This window comes from Fusarium falciforme, chromosome 5 (genome assembly GCF_026873545.1).
Source record: "Fusarium falciforme chromosome 5, complete sequence".
Taxonomy (NCBI): domain Eukaryota; kingdom Fungi; phylum Ascomycota; class Sordariomycetes; order Hypocreales; family Nectriaceae; genus Fusarium; species Fusarium falciforme.
Genome location: NC_070548.1, coordinates 156229 through 170070, shown reverse-complemented (window position 1 = coordinate 170070; position 13842 = coordinate 156229). Strand labels below are relative to the sequence as shown.

Sequence of the window (13842 nt, the reverse complement as noted above, 5' to 3'; positions counted from 1 at the left end):
TATAGCTTAAGACTATATATTATAAAATAACCTTATAAGAATAAATACTTATATATTATAGAATATATAAGATAAAAACTACTCTTAGAGCCTAATAAGGAGAGATAATAACTAAATAACCCTTTATTATAGTAAACTATTGCTATAACTAAGCGCGCTAGACCTAAATCTAAGGAACCTATAGTATTAACCTTAGTATAATAACCCTTGCTAATAATTAATAAATAAGCTAACTTTTAAGAAGCTACTATAAAAGGTTTTAATTATAAGAAATAAATTATAAGATATAAGAAAAATAAAATAATTTTTAATACCTATTATGATTTACTAAAGGGATCATAGATAGAATAATCTTATATAATATAACTATATTTTATGCCCTTAATATTAAGTTAAGGCATTATAGGAATATAATAAGATCTATAAATAATAAAAGGTAAATTAATAAGGTAAATTATTATATAATAATTAGATTATTAAAATAAGTAGTAATAATATTAATTAAACTAAGTTTAAGTATAATATTTAAAAACTATAAAAAGAATTATATGAAGAATACTTTATATAATAAAAGCTATAGAAAGATAATAAAGAATTATAAAAGAAAGAAAATTACCCTTAATTATATAATAAAAATAATAATTAATACTAAAATAGCCTAAGGGAAAAATATATCTAGACGATATAGGAATATATAAAAATAATAAATAAGTAAGAAATCTATATTTAAGCCTATTATAAGGAATTAACTAGAAACCCCTAATACCTAAAAGTATTTTTTAACCTATAGGATAATATAAGGATATACCTAATGTACTAAGAGTATATTAATATCTCCTAGATATTATATTAATATAAAGCCTACTAAGAAAAAAAAATAAAAATAAAATTTCTTCCTTATTATATTATTATATTAGCTAAATAATTAACCTTATTAATAATATAAAATAAAGGGATATAAGGTAATATATTAATATAAATCTATTAATATTTTAAATATATAATATTTCTTAAAGCTATATTATACTATTTAAGAGAAAAAGTAAATTACTTATAAGATTAAAAACTAATAGAAATAAATTAGCTAAGAAAAATAACAAAAATTAAATACTACTTAATAAAATAAAAATAATAAAATCGCGAAATAAAACTATTAAGATTAAATTAATAGCTAAATAGATAACTATAACTATAAGGCCTATACTAATAGTAAATATAAGTTTAATTATTTTAGCTATATAATATTAAAAAACTAAATACTTTATCTAGTATAAGGCAATAAATAAATAAATATAAGAAGATATTACCCTAAAAGGCCCTATACTTTATAAATAGAGTATATAGGCAATAATACTTAGAACTAAAAGTATAAGTTAAGGAACAATAACTAAATACTTTAATAAATAATAAAGCTAAATAAAATTACTTTAACCTAATAATAATAAATAGGCTTAAGCTATTATAAAGGGATAAATAAATACCTTATTTAATTATTAACCTAGAAGGAACCCCTTTTATTTATAATAATAATAATATTTATAATAAGATTAATTACCTTAAGGTTTTATTAAAGGAAAAAACTAAGGGATATTATTTAATATTATATTAAATAAGTAATATAATCTTATACTTAGGTACCTATAATTATAATACTATAATTTATATTTTAATTAAAGAGCTCGCTAGGTATTCTCTTTTAATAATAAAATACCCTCTAAAATAAATAATAACTTAAGATATAATATAAGATCTTAAACTTTTATTAAAAATATTAAAGAAATTAAATAAAAGTAAATATAAGATACCTTTTAACCTAAGGGGATATAATATAAATACTATAATAGATAAAAGTAATAAAATTAGTAAATAATTATATATATTATATAGTAATTCTATTAATTAAAAGAAAACCTTAAGTAAATAAAAAAAAATATTAAAAGAAGAATAACTTAAGAATATTTTATTATAATATTATATCTATAAAAAACTCTTTATAGAAAAACTTAAGATAAGCCTATTAGAGTATATATATTATAACCTAGACATTAAGTTTATTAATAAGAAATAACCTAGCTTTAATAAACTTTACTTATTTAATAAAGTATAACTATTAATATTAAAAGAATATATTAAAGATATATTATAAAAAGGATATATTAAGGAAAGTAAATTATTTATTAAGTACCTTATTATATTTATCTTAAAGAAAAATAAAAAGCTTAGACTCTATATTAACTTTAGAATACTTAATATTATTATAATTAAATATTATATATTACTTCCTCTTATTAATAAGTTAAAGGATTAAATTCTTAATATAAAATATTTTATTATACTTAACCTTAAAGGAGCCTATAACTATATTTAAATTAAAAAAAAAATAAATAAAAAACTATTTTTTATATTATATATAGACTATTTAAGTATTTTATTATACCTTTTAGGCTTATAAATATATTTATTATATTTTAATAAATAATTAATAATATACTATAAGAATATTTAGATATATTTATTATATATTACTTAGATAATATTTTTATTTTCTCTAAAATAAAAGAAAAATATATAAAATATATCTATAAGGTATTATAAATATTATAAGATACTAAGTTATTAATAAAACCTAAGAAAAGTAAATTTTATACCTTAGAGGTAGAATTTCTTAGATATATTATCTCTTATAATAAAATATATATAAATCCTAAGAAAGTTTTAGTAATTAAAGACTAAAAAGAATTAACTAATATTAAAGAAGTATAAGCCTTCCTTAGTTTTATTAATTACTATTATAAATTCTTAAAATAATTTAAAAAAGTTATTTTATTATTAATTAACCTTATAAAGAAAAATAAATTATTTATATTTAGGGATAAGGCTAAAAAGGCCTTTAATATAATTAAAGAACTTATCTTAAGTAAACTAATACTTAATATATTTAACTTATCTTAATAAATTAAACTTAAAATAAATACCTTAGACTTTATATTAGGCGCCTAAATAAGATAATAAAATAATAAAAAACTTTTATATTTTATTATATTTTATTTTTATAAATTATATAAAATAAAACTTAAGTACTTTATTTATAATAAAGAATTCCTTATAATTATTAATACTTTTAAGGAATTCTAATATTACCTCTTTAGAAATAAATATTAGATTAAGGCATATATAAATTATAAGAATATTACTTATTTTATAAAAATATAAAAACTTAATAAATAATAACTATAATATATTAAAAATCTTTTAGAATTTAATTATATTATTATTTATATTAAAAAAATAAAAAATAATTAAGCTAATATTATTAATTAATAACTTAACCTAGATATTAAAAAGGTTAAAGCTAAAAAATAATTATTATACCTTACCTTAGAAGGATACCTTAAATAAAAATATATTAAATAAATATAAAAGCTAGCGCCCTTATTAAAATACCTTATACTTATTAAGAAATATAAATAACTAATTATAGACTTTATTTATTATATATAAAGATATTAATAATAAAATAATAAAGTTTAGACCTATAAAAGAAAGATCTCTATCCTTAATAAAGTACTTTAAACTATCTTTAATTACTATTATTACTAAGTTATATATTATAATAACCTATAGAAAATAACTTAAGCTATATAATAATACTATAATAATTATAACCTTAAAAGTAAGATATAAAGAAAGATATATTAATATAAAAAATACTATAAAAAATCTAGCTATTAAAGTAAGAATTACTAATCTATAAAGGGGATAGAATTATAAGGATACCTTATTAAATCAATATAGCTACCTATATAATAAAATAAGGCAATATACTCTTAGAATAAGTTTAATAATAGAAGAAATAACTCCTAGATAATAAGAAAACTAATAAATAATAAGTCCTAGATAAATTATATTATAAACTTATATATAAAATATATAGCTATCTATTATATAGATGCTAAGAAATTAATAAAACCCTAAAATAAATTAAAATAACCTTTACTTTTCCTAATATAAAGAAAACTATCTTAATAGTTATTAAATAATATAACCTCTATATAAAAACTAAGATATAATACTATAGACCTTATAAGAAACTATAATTACTCTTAATTATAAAGTAACTATAGGACTTAGTTATTATAGACTTTATTACTAAATTACCCCTATTAAAAAAACTAGCTATTAAAAACTTCTATAATAATATTCTTATTATTATAAATAAATTTATAAAATTTTCTTATTTTATACCTTATAAAGAATTAATAATAATAATAGAAAAGTTTACTTATCTTTTTTACTTTTATATTACTAAGATTTATAATATATTACTTAAAATTATTATAAATTAAGCACTATTATTTACTTTAAAATCCTAATAAACCCTTATAAGATATTTAGAAATTAACTATAAGCTCTCTATAATATATTATAAGGAGATAGATAGATAAATAAAATATATATACTAAACTTTAAAATAATACCTTTAATACTATATTAACTATAAATAAATTAACTAAGTTAAGAAGCTATTAGTTATATAGCTAACTTATAATATAGCTATAAATAAAAGTATAAAGATTATATTAACCTATATTAACTTTAGATTTACCCTAGATATATACTAATAAATATAAAATATTATTATTAATCCTAAAGTAATCTTTATTAATAATTAACTAAAAAACCTATATAAAGAAATAAAAATAAAACTTAAGTTTATTAAAAATAAGATAATAAACTATATTAATAAGAAAAGAATTAAGAAATTAATTTTCTTAGAAAGAGATATAATATACCTTATAATAAAAAATATTAAAATAAAATAATAAAATAAAAAACTTAATTATAAATATATTAAACCTTATAAAATTAAGTAAAAAATATTAAAATATAACTATAAATTAGACTTATTACCTAAGGTTAAGCTTTATCTAATCTTTTATATCTTATTACTTAAATTAATAAAAAATACTATCTAAATTAAAATAGGTAATAAATTAAAAATAGAAATTAATAAACTAGAGAAATATATTATAAAAGCTATCTTTAATATAAATAAAATTAATAATAAAATAATATATTTTATTAAATAAAAGAATTACCTAGATTTAGAAAATATATAAGAATCCCTAGAATACCTTATTAATATATAATACTTTCTAAAAGACTTCTATTAATAACGCTAGAAAGAGAAGAGAAAATAGCATTTTAGTTAATAGTATTTATAATACCTATAAGTTATATAGCTACTATAGCATTTAATTCTACTCTATTAGCCTTATTTAATTTATCTAATAAATATAAACCCCTATATATTATCTCTATACCTTATTTATAGATTTATTTCTTTTAATAATAAAGGTATATTAAGTAAGAAAGGCACTTATTTATTTACTACTATAAAGTAATTAATTCCTCTTTAGCCCTCTCTTCCTTAAGCTCTAGTTAATACTTCTTAGCTATAAGGTAAAATAATATTAAAAGGGTTAATAAAAATAAAAGAAAAATATTAAAGAGCTAAACTATACTTATTAATAGAAATTAATACTCTTAAATTATTATAAGCGTAACCTTAATAAAAATACTCCAAATAATAAGATATACCCTTAAGTATCTTATATTATAGATATTTCTAGATATAATATAAATATAATATAAATTTAAAACCTATTTCTTTAATTAGTTTAAATAGATAATAGTAATATATAGAGGATTAAGATTTTACTTTTAGTATATTATTAATATTATTAGAATATTTAAGGAAGAATGTTTTAATAAACTAAGAGAAATTTAAGTAACTAACTTTATAGGCCTTAAGGATAAGACCTAATAGAGGGGAGATATTATATTATAGCTTAATAAAATACTTATTATATTATTAATAAAGGACTTATTATTATTTCTTAAATAAGATATAATTACCCCTAAGAGCTAAGTAATTATAGTAATTACTTTATAATTACTTATAATTACTTATATAATTACTTTAATTAAATTCTTTAAAATAATAATTAAGGTAAACTCCCTTAAGTATATAAAATATATTTATTAATACTTTCTTATATATTAATTACCTTAGCTATTAATACTTTCTTATATATTAATTACCTTAGCTATTAATATAACTTAGTTATATTTAATACCTTTTAAGTATATTACTAGATACAATAACCCTCCTTATTTAAGCATAGCGCGATTAATCCTTTTACTAATATAAACCTAGCACGACTGGTTTATCCCTTGGGAATACTTATAATTATTATACTAAGTAGCTAAGATAGAAGTAGTAATAGCTTATTAAGGAGCTAGATAAGAAATAAACCCTCTTTAAGTTAGTAGGTATCCTAAGCGCAGTAATTACCTAAAGTAACCCTTTAGTACTTAGTAGTATATATACTATATTGCTAATAGCTATAGGATTAATATAATAAGGGAAGAATACTATTAGTAAGAGTATAAATAAGAACTACTCTTATAAGTGCCTAAAGTACTTATAGAAGCCTAAGTAGTATGCCTATATAGAAAAGGCACTTATTAGTTATATCTCTTATATAATTAACCTTATAAAAGATAATATTATTATTATTAAAGCCGAATTAGATAAGCCCTATTAGGCTTAGTTAAAAGAAAAACTAGCTAAGAAAGGCTAATTTATTATAGCTATTAGTAAAAAACGCTATATTAATTACTTAGATTATTTATATATCTTTATAATTATTATACCTAAGATCCTCTATAAAGAAGAATACTTAATTATAATATATACTATATATAAAATACCCCTTTATTTACTTACTAAGAGTACCCTCTTAAATAACTATAAAATAATCTATTTAATAAATAGCTTAGATTATCTAGAGCTAAGATTATTTATACCTATAGAAGGATATATTAAAGTAAATATCTTAAAGTATATGATTATTAAAAAAGGTATTTATATATTATATTAAGTATTAAATAGGCTAATTAAAGAGCGAGATTACTCTTTAATACTTATAGATATTATAATAATAGAGGGCTTCTATATTAATATTATCTCTAAAGCCCTTTTTTATAAATAAACTAAGATTTAATATTTTAGCTTTAATTACTTATTATAATAAGGATTACTTAAATAAAGTATAGTAATAGCTTAGTTATAGCGCTATTATAACCTTACCTTCTTTTAATATAAGCCTCTTTCTTTTTACTTTTTTAAACCTAATTTAGTATATAAGAATGCTTTTTTAAGTAATAATAAGGCTATCTTTATTATTATAAGTAATATATAGCACTTTAGGTGCTTTAGACTATTAAGAGATCTTCCTCGCCTTAGGCTAGACTCTAAGAACCTATAATACCTTTATATAAGGCACTTAGAGAAAGCTATTATTAAGTAACTTATATATAAAGCTAAGAATATTTAAATTAAGGGTATTACTAAGCTCTAGTATAAGAGCTATATATAAACTTATATATAGTAAGTAATAAGTAAGAGACCTTTAGAGTATTACTTATTAAGGCCCTTTTAGTAAATATTATAAGATCTTTAAGACTATAAGTAAAGTTATAATAAAGTAAAATAGCTTCTTATAATTAAGGATAAATATAATAGCTAGTTAAAAGCTATACCTCTCTAAATTAAGAAGGGCTTAGCTATAATTAATACTTTATTTTATCTTAATTACTAAGTAAAATAATAATTTAGCCTATATATTTATATATTTAAGTATAATAATAAATATATTATAATATATTAATTAAGGTATATTAACTTTTAATACTTATCTTATAAGGAAAAAATTAATATAGAAATACCTCTTATTAATATTTATAAATTAAATAATATAATTAAGATAATAGGGAAAATAATAATTAATAAGTCTAATATAATACTTAATAATATAGGCCTATTATATAAACTATAGCCTAAAAATATATAAGCTATTATTTATTTACTTAAGATAAGTCTAAGCTAAAAGTATAATTAATTATTATTATAAGAGGTATTTAATTAATAGTTTTAGATTAATACTCTTTTATTAATAAGGGAGTATATAATAGACCTTTTTTTTAATTAAAGTAATATCCATATATATAATTACTATATATACCCCCTAGATAAAAATAAGGAGGTAAATAAATATAAGAGAGGCTTTAAGATAGGCCCTAGAGGATATATAAGGTACTTAGTAAGCTATAAAGTATATAACTTATATTAGATATAGGTTCCTTAACTTAAGAAGGTTATACTTATATAGAATATTTACTTTAATAAATATTATTATATTACTTTATACTACCTAAAATGGGGATTAAAGTATCTTAATTAATATCTTAGTAGTTTTAATAGTAAAGGCTCTATACCTAAAGCTAGAGGTCTTAATAGGGTTAAATTAATAAGGTTTATCTATATAATTATTAATAGCTTTAATAATACACTAAAGCTAGCTCTATTTATAATAAATAGCTTATATCTTAACTGACTAAAGAGGTTAAAATCGCTTTTATTATCCTTATAAGAGGATATTTAGTTATAGCTAATAATAACTATTATAATTAATTAATTAATTAATTAATAACTAGTTAATTAGTTAATAATATATTAAGGAGATTATAATAGCTTTTTATAGAGACCTTTAACTAAATAATTAAAGTAGCATAATTAATACCTATTAATATACCTTTTGATATAACTAAGATAACCTTACTAAGGAGGTTTATAAGCTTTATAAGGGTATAAAAAGTATATATAATAAGCTATAAGTAATAATATTAAATAATAGCCTTAAGAGTATTAAGATAAATATATAATATAATAAACTAATATTAATTAAATTTATAATCTTTAATTATAATATCTTTCTTTTACCTAGCCTTTTTTTACTTAATTATAATATTAATAAAAGGTTTAATTTTATTAAAAAAAGGCTTTCTTTATTAAAGGCTTTTAAAAAGAAGCTAAAGGAAGGGGAAGATCTTACTAGTAAAGATACTAAATTCCTTAAGGACTTATAAGATAATAAGTAGCATAGGGCATAGGTTATAATACTTATAATAACTATAAAGACCTTCTATACTGCTAAATAAGAGGATTAAAAAAGTCTTATAGCTAGCTAGGATCTAGCTATATAGCTATAGGCGTAACTATATTAGGAAATAAGGGTTATTAGCGTTATAGGCTTTAGAGGGATTAGTTCCTAGAGTTAGTATTAGAGTTTAAACCTAAAAAGAGTCAGCGCTAGGGCTTAGCGCTAGGCTCGGCGGTAGATAAAAGTCTATAGGTTTAATTAATTAAACCTATCTAATTAAATATATAATGCATATATCTTAACTCGTATAAATATATAAATAATAGTAATTTTAATAGTAATTTTAATAATAAACTTTACTAAATATATCTCCTATAAACTAAAGAAAGAGAATATAATTAAATAAATAAACTGAGTTAAATAAATAGATTATTATTTTTAATAAAGATAATAGTAATAAAAATAAAATTATATATTTAATCCCTTAAGAAATTATATTATTAGGTTTAAACTTAGAGGTAATAATATTAGACCTATTATAAAGTAATAAATCTACCTTTATAAATATAGAAAAATAGCCTAATCTTAAGTATATATTAGTTTAAGCGCTATTAAGACTTTAAATACTAAGATAGATACTAGAGCCCTCTATTAAGCCTTAATAAAGTTAAAATAATACTTAACTAAGTATATTAATAATATAGCTATAAAAAGTTATCTCTATATAACTAAGTATATTAATCTCTAGTAATATAAGTATAAATATATTAAAAATAGCTATAAATAACTTAACAAATACTTACTAAGTATAATAAGATATATTAAGTAATTAAATATTAATAAAAGTAATAGCTAAGCCTATTAAAGATATTAATATATAATAGTAATTATAATTATATACTGCATTGCTCAGTTTCTCAACGAATGGCAAAAGGGCTTTGACGGCCTCGAATTTGTTGGCCGCAACTAGGTCGAATAGAAGCGGCTGAATCTCGTCTTTGTTGGACTTGTCAAACTCCGCAGGTTCTGAATCTTCGCCCAGCAGATGACTACTTTGTAAGTGGTCATCTCTCATTCTCCTCGAGATGAATCCAATCTCCGCATAATCGCAACCAGCAACGTCACATTTCCACGGCTTGTCGTGATTTTTCTCATGGGAACGGCGATCGGACTGGGTGCCAAAACCACGACGGTGGAACTGGCAGCGTAGAAACCCACATCTGAAAATGTTGACTCCGTAATGGTGGGCGATCTTTTGCTGATTGTGCGCTGTTCCGCAGAGACTGGTGTTGAATCGCCGGTGTAATTCGATCGAGACTCGGGAGATGGTGAGTGGGTCAAGGTGAACCCATCGTTCAGCTGAAAATGGCGATTAGCAAGGCAGATCAGGTCGTCCAGAGGCTCGTTGCACTCACAACTTTTGAGATGATAGTCAGCTTTTGAGGAAGCACTCTGGAATTGAGAGACATTGCGGAGCATCTCTGCTAGGCTAGGCTGTACAGGCTTCAATGCTAGGATGGCCTCGTTCATGTTGAACTCTATGTCGATTTTTTGATCAGCTTGTTGGTAACCATCTGCTAATCGTGTGTCGTGAAGTTGTTGCAACTGGTCTCTCAGGCTGTCGGGGATTGAGGCCGCCTTGGATAGAGACAGATATTGCTTGATCAGCCTCCACCAGTACGTAGCCGCGAAATTGTGAAACCGATAAGCTCCCGAGAGTATGTTGTCTTCCAGTTCTTCCTCAATAAATTCTAAGTCGTGATGCTCCTGGCAGAGGTAGCTAATGCAACGAACAGCAAGCCCCAAGGCCATGTCCGATAGTGAGATGAAGCCGTCGATTTTCTTGTTGAAAATGTACCTGAATGAAATAGGGATTAGCCGGTTACCTCGACTCCTTTGGTGCAACCTACTCCTTGACAGTGAAGTGAACAAATTGCACATATTCATCAATAACTTCCACAATTGGGCCGCAGAATTCAACTACATTGAGCTCCGAATTGACTCTGGGTTCTTGGTCGGGTTGCTCTGGGTTGATTACCAAAGCTTGTTCTAGCTCATGCCTGGTCATAGGTGACGGTGCACAACTAACCCAGCCCAGGATCCGATGAGCTTTCAGACGTAGAGTGCTGTCTGTCGATGCGTTGAGTCGTTGGAATATTCTCCCGTAACTGCTCGAAGAGTTAGGCGAAAGGGAGAGCTGGAAATTGGATGTATCCTTACGCATCATCTAAGGATTCTGGAAGGTGCTTCAGCTGATCGAGGATCTCGTCCACATTGTCCAAGTATTGAATCATGCCGAAGATCACCTTGACGTACAAGAACATGCCTTGTCAAGCACTGTTAGTTCTATCCACTGGAGAAACATAAGAAAACACCTCGGAAGCAGCGCAGCTACCTTTTGCCTTGGACGCCAATGGTGCAGCCCAGCCTTCGATTTCGTGACGCACTTCTGGGGTGAAGCGTCTTTGATCGAGCCAATCCATCATCGAGTGATTTACGAATGCTTGAATACTCCCGGCGTTTCGCTGGTCCACCTTGATCTCTGCCACCTTCCCTCGTAAGGCGGTACTGATATCGTCCTCAGAGCGACTACTGAGGAGAATTCGGCACTTCTGACACGCCTCTCCCAGCTTGAGGAGTTGCTTCAAGAGCCTCGAGCGTTCAAATAGGTCGATTTCGTCAATGCCATCAATAACCACGCAGACGACGCCTGCGCATTCGAGCAGTGATTGAAGAAGATTAGCCGAAGTCTCGAGGCTGTTCGTCAGGTTTTTCTGATCAGATTGACACAACTCCTTCTGCAGGGCGATAGATTCCGAGGCAAGTTGAAAGATCAAGGAATGAAAGATGGATAAAGCGGTTGTGCTGGTATCCTTGTAGGTGAGGAAAGCGAAAAGTGTCAGGTGGAGGGGCTGGGTGTGTCTAATCACACTACTTGCAAGCAGTGTTTTGCCTGAGGAACGACGTTAGTACTCGGAATACCATAGCTCTCTCAAATCTTGATGTGAACCTACCGGCTCCTGGAATCCCCTTGAGCCAGAGAATCCGGGTTGTTCCCTTGGAATGGTCTACCCAGTCTTTGAATGACTGGTCACGAAAGAGCCACTTTCCAGTCCCCTCACAGACGTCTGCATGGTGTCGGTACAGATCGTGGTCGTAAGTCCTGGGAGAGATGTGGGCACGGAGGGTAGAATATTCCTGCCTGATGGCAGATTCTTCAGCCTGAGCGAAGTGTTTGAGTTCCCGCTGTCTGGCATCGTCAGCAGCGCGAATCTCTTCGAGGCGAACTTCGGTCCGCATCAGCTCGCGGTGTCGGGCAATGTGCTTTGTGACCAGTTTTATCTCGTCTCTTCGATTTGGCCAGAGCGCCTCAAAAACAAGTTTGAGCCCTATCGCTATCTGTCAGTGTTTGCCTCTACGAGGTAGCCAAGGCCATGAGAAACTTACGAGGCAAGCTAAAGAACTTGATGGTGATCAGGTACAAGTCGAGTATGTCTCGGAAAAAGAGGACCAGTATCTCTTGCAGGTGAATGCTGTCGGTGAATATGCTTGTGACCTTGCAAAATTCGGGTAACAGAGACCCGACCTCCTCAAGAGTGTCTGAAATAGCAGTGAAGGACTTTGTCAAGGCATCCCCCCATAGCAGGAGGAGCTTTATCGGACCCCAGATTAACGCGAGGATGTCGGGTTTTGCTTGTACAAATGTCTCCACCACACCACTATCCTCTCTGAGTCTGTCTAAGAATGGCTCGATCTTGGACAGGTGTCGAAGGTGTCCAGTCTTGCTCTGCTCCTTCTGTAGCTGATCGGTGGCATCGTAGACCTAGTCTATGCTCGTTGTCTGGAGAATCTGATCATAAAGACTGGGATTCTTGAGACTGTTTTTGAAATCCTTGATCGCGCTTTCAAAGGCATGCCTCAGGGCATCAGATGAAGGTGCTGCCATGATGCCGTTGAGGATGAATGAATAGGAACAGAGGTACCATCAGCGTCGTGTTTTTGAACCTGGGCCACAGCCTGATTTCAGCCCAGCCAGCGAGTCAACCTTGAAAACGCCCTGCAAGGGGCAACGCGGCAGAGCACATTGGGCGGTAATGGTGAGCTATGATTGGGCAACTGCAACAGGCTTGAGGTATGCTTGCCTCTATGGCCGGGCGAAAGTGCAGCATGACGGGCGCAGCCACAGTTGAGGCCCTCACAATAATACACCAATTAGAATCCACTTCCGGACACATTGGCGGTGAAAATATCGCATCCTGTCGTTTTTATCCGCCGTGGCTGCTGCCGGTAGCAGCTTATTGGTCTTGGTGTTAGTGTGACAACACAGCAAACTCACTCTGCAATGCAACAGCCTGGTTTTTTCTTTCGAAGCGAATACACAGCCCAAGTAATCTGCACTGCTAGCAGGGTATACCCGGCAAGCAGCTTATGTCGCCGAAGACTGTTCCGGGTGGTTGTTCCAGATGGCTGTTCCGACATGGGGGGACGGACGGGAAGTGTAGTCGAGTAGGTATTCTCTATGGAGCCAGGGACTCAAATGGGAGACACCACTTGTGTGTCTAACCAGAATGAGAAAAACGCAGTAGCCACCCCGTCCCATGGCCTTCCCGTTTACAGAAGACTGTTCCAGATGGCGGGGGCAATATCTTGCAAACCTCAAGCATCTGAATCTCGTGATTCTTGACCACATCAACATCAACCATTTAGAGTGCAAAAATAACGACTTGATAGCCATCGTGAGTTGCAAAAACATACAACAGCGGGTATTCGCTGGTCGTCACCGACCCAACTACTAATCCGCCTCTTGCCAGCTTGTCGCACGGAGAGCAGACGG

General features: G+C 27.1%; 1 protein-coding gene across 1 annotated transcript; it reads right to left on the bottom strand.

The window, feature by feature from the left end:
- Positions 1–10079: 10079 nt before the first annotated feature.
- NCS54_00634300 (NACHT domain-containing protein) lies at positions 10080–13711 on the bottom strand (the record flags this gene model as incomplete). The annotated part of the gene is made up of 7 exons (XM_053151806.1): positions 10080–10866; positions 10919–11176; positions 11229–11334; positions 11404–11961; positions 12023–12397; positions 12456–12831; positions 13664–13711. 7 exons carry the CDS (start codon positions 13709–13711, stop codon positions 10080–10082), a joined length of 2508 nt encoding a protein of 835 aa, XP_053007781.1.
- Between the last annotated feature and the right edge of the window lie 131 nt (positions 13712–13842).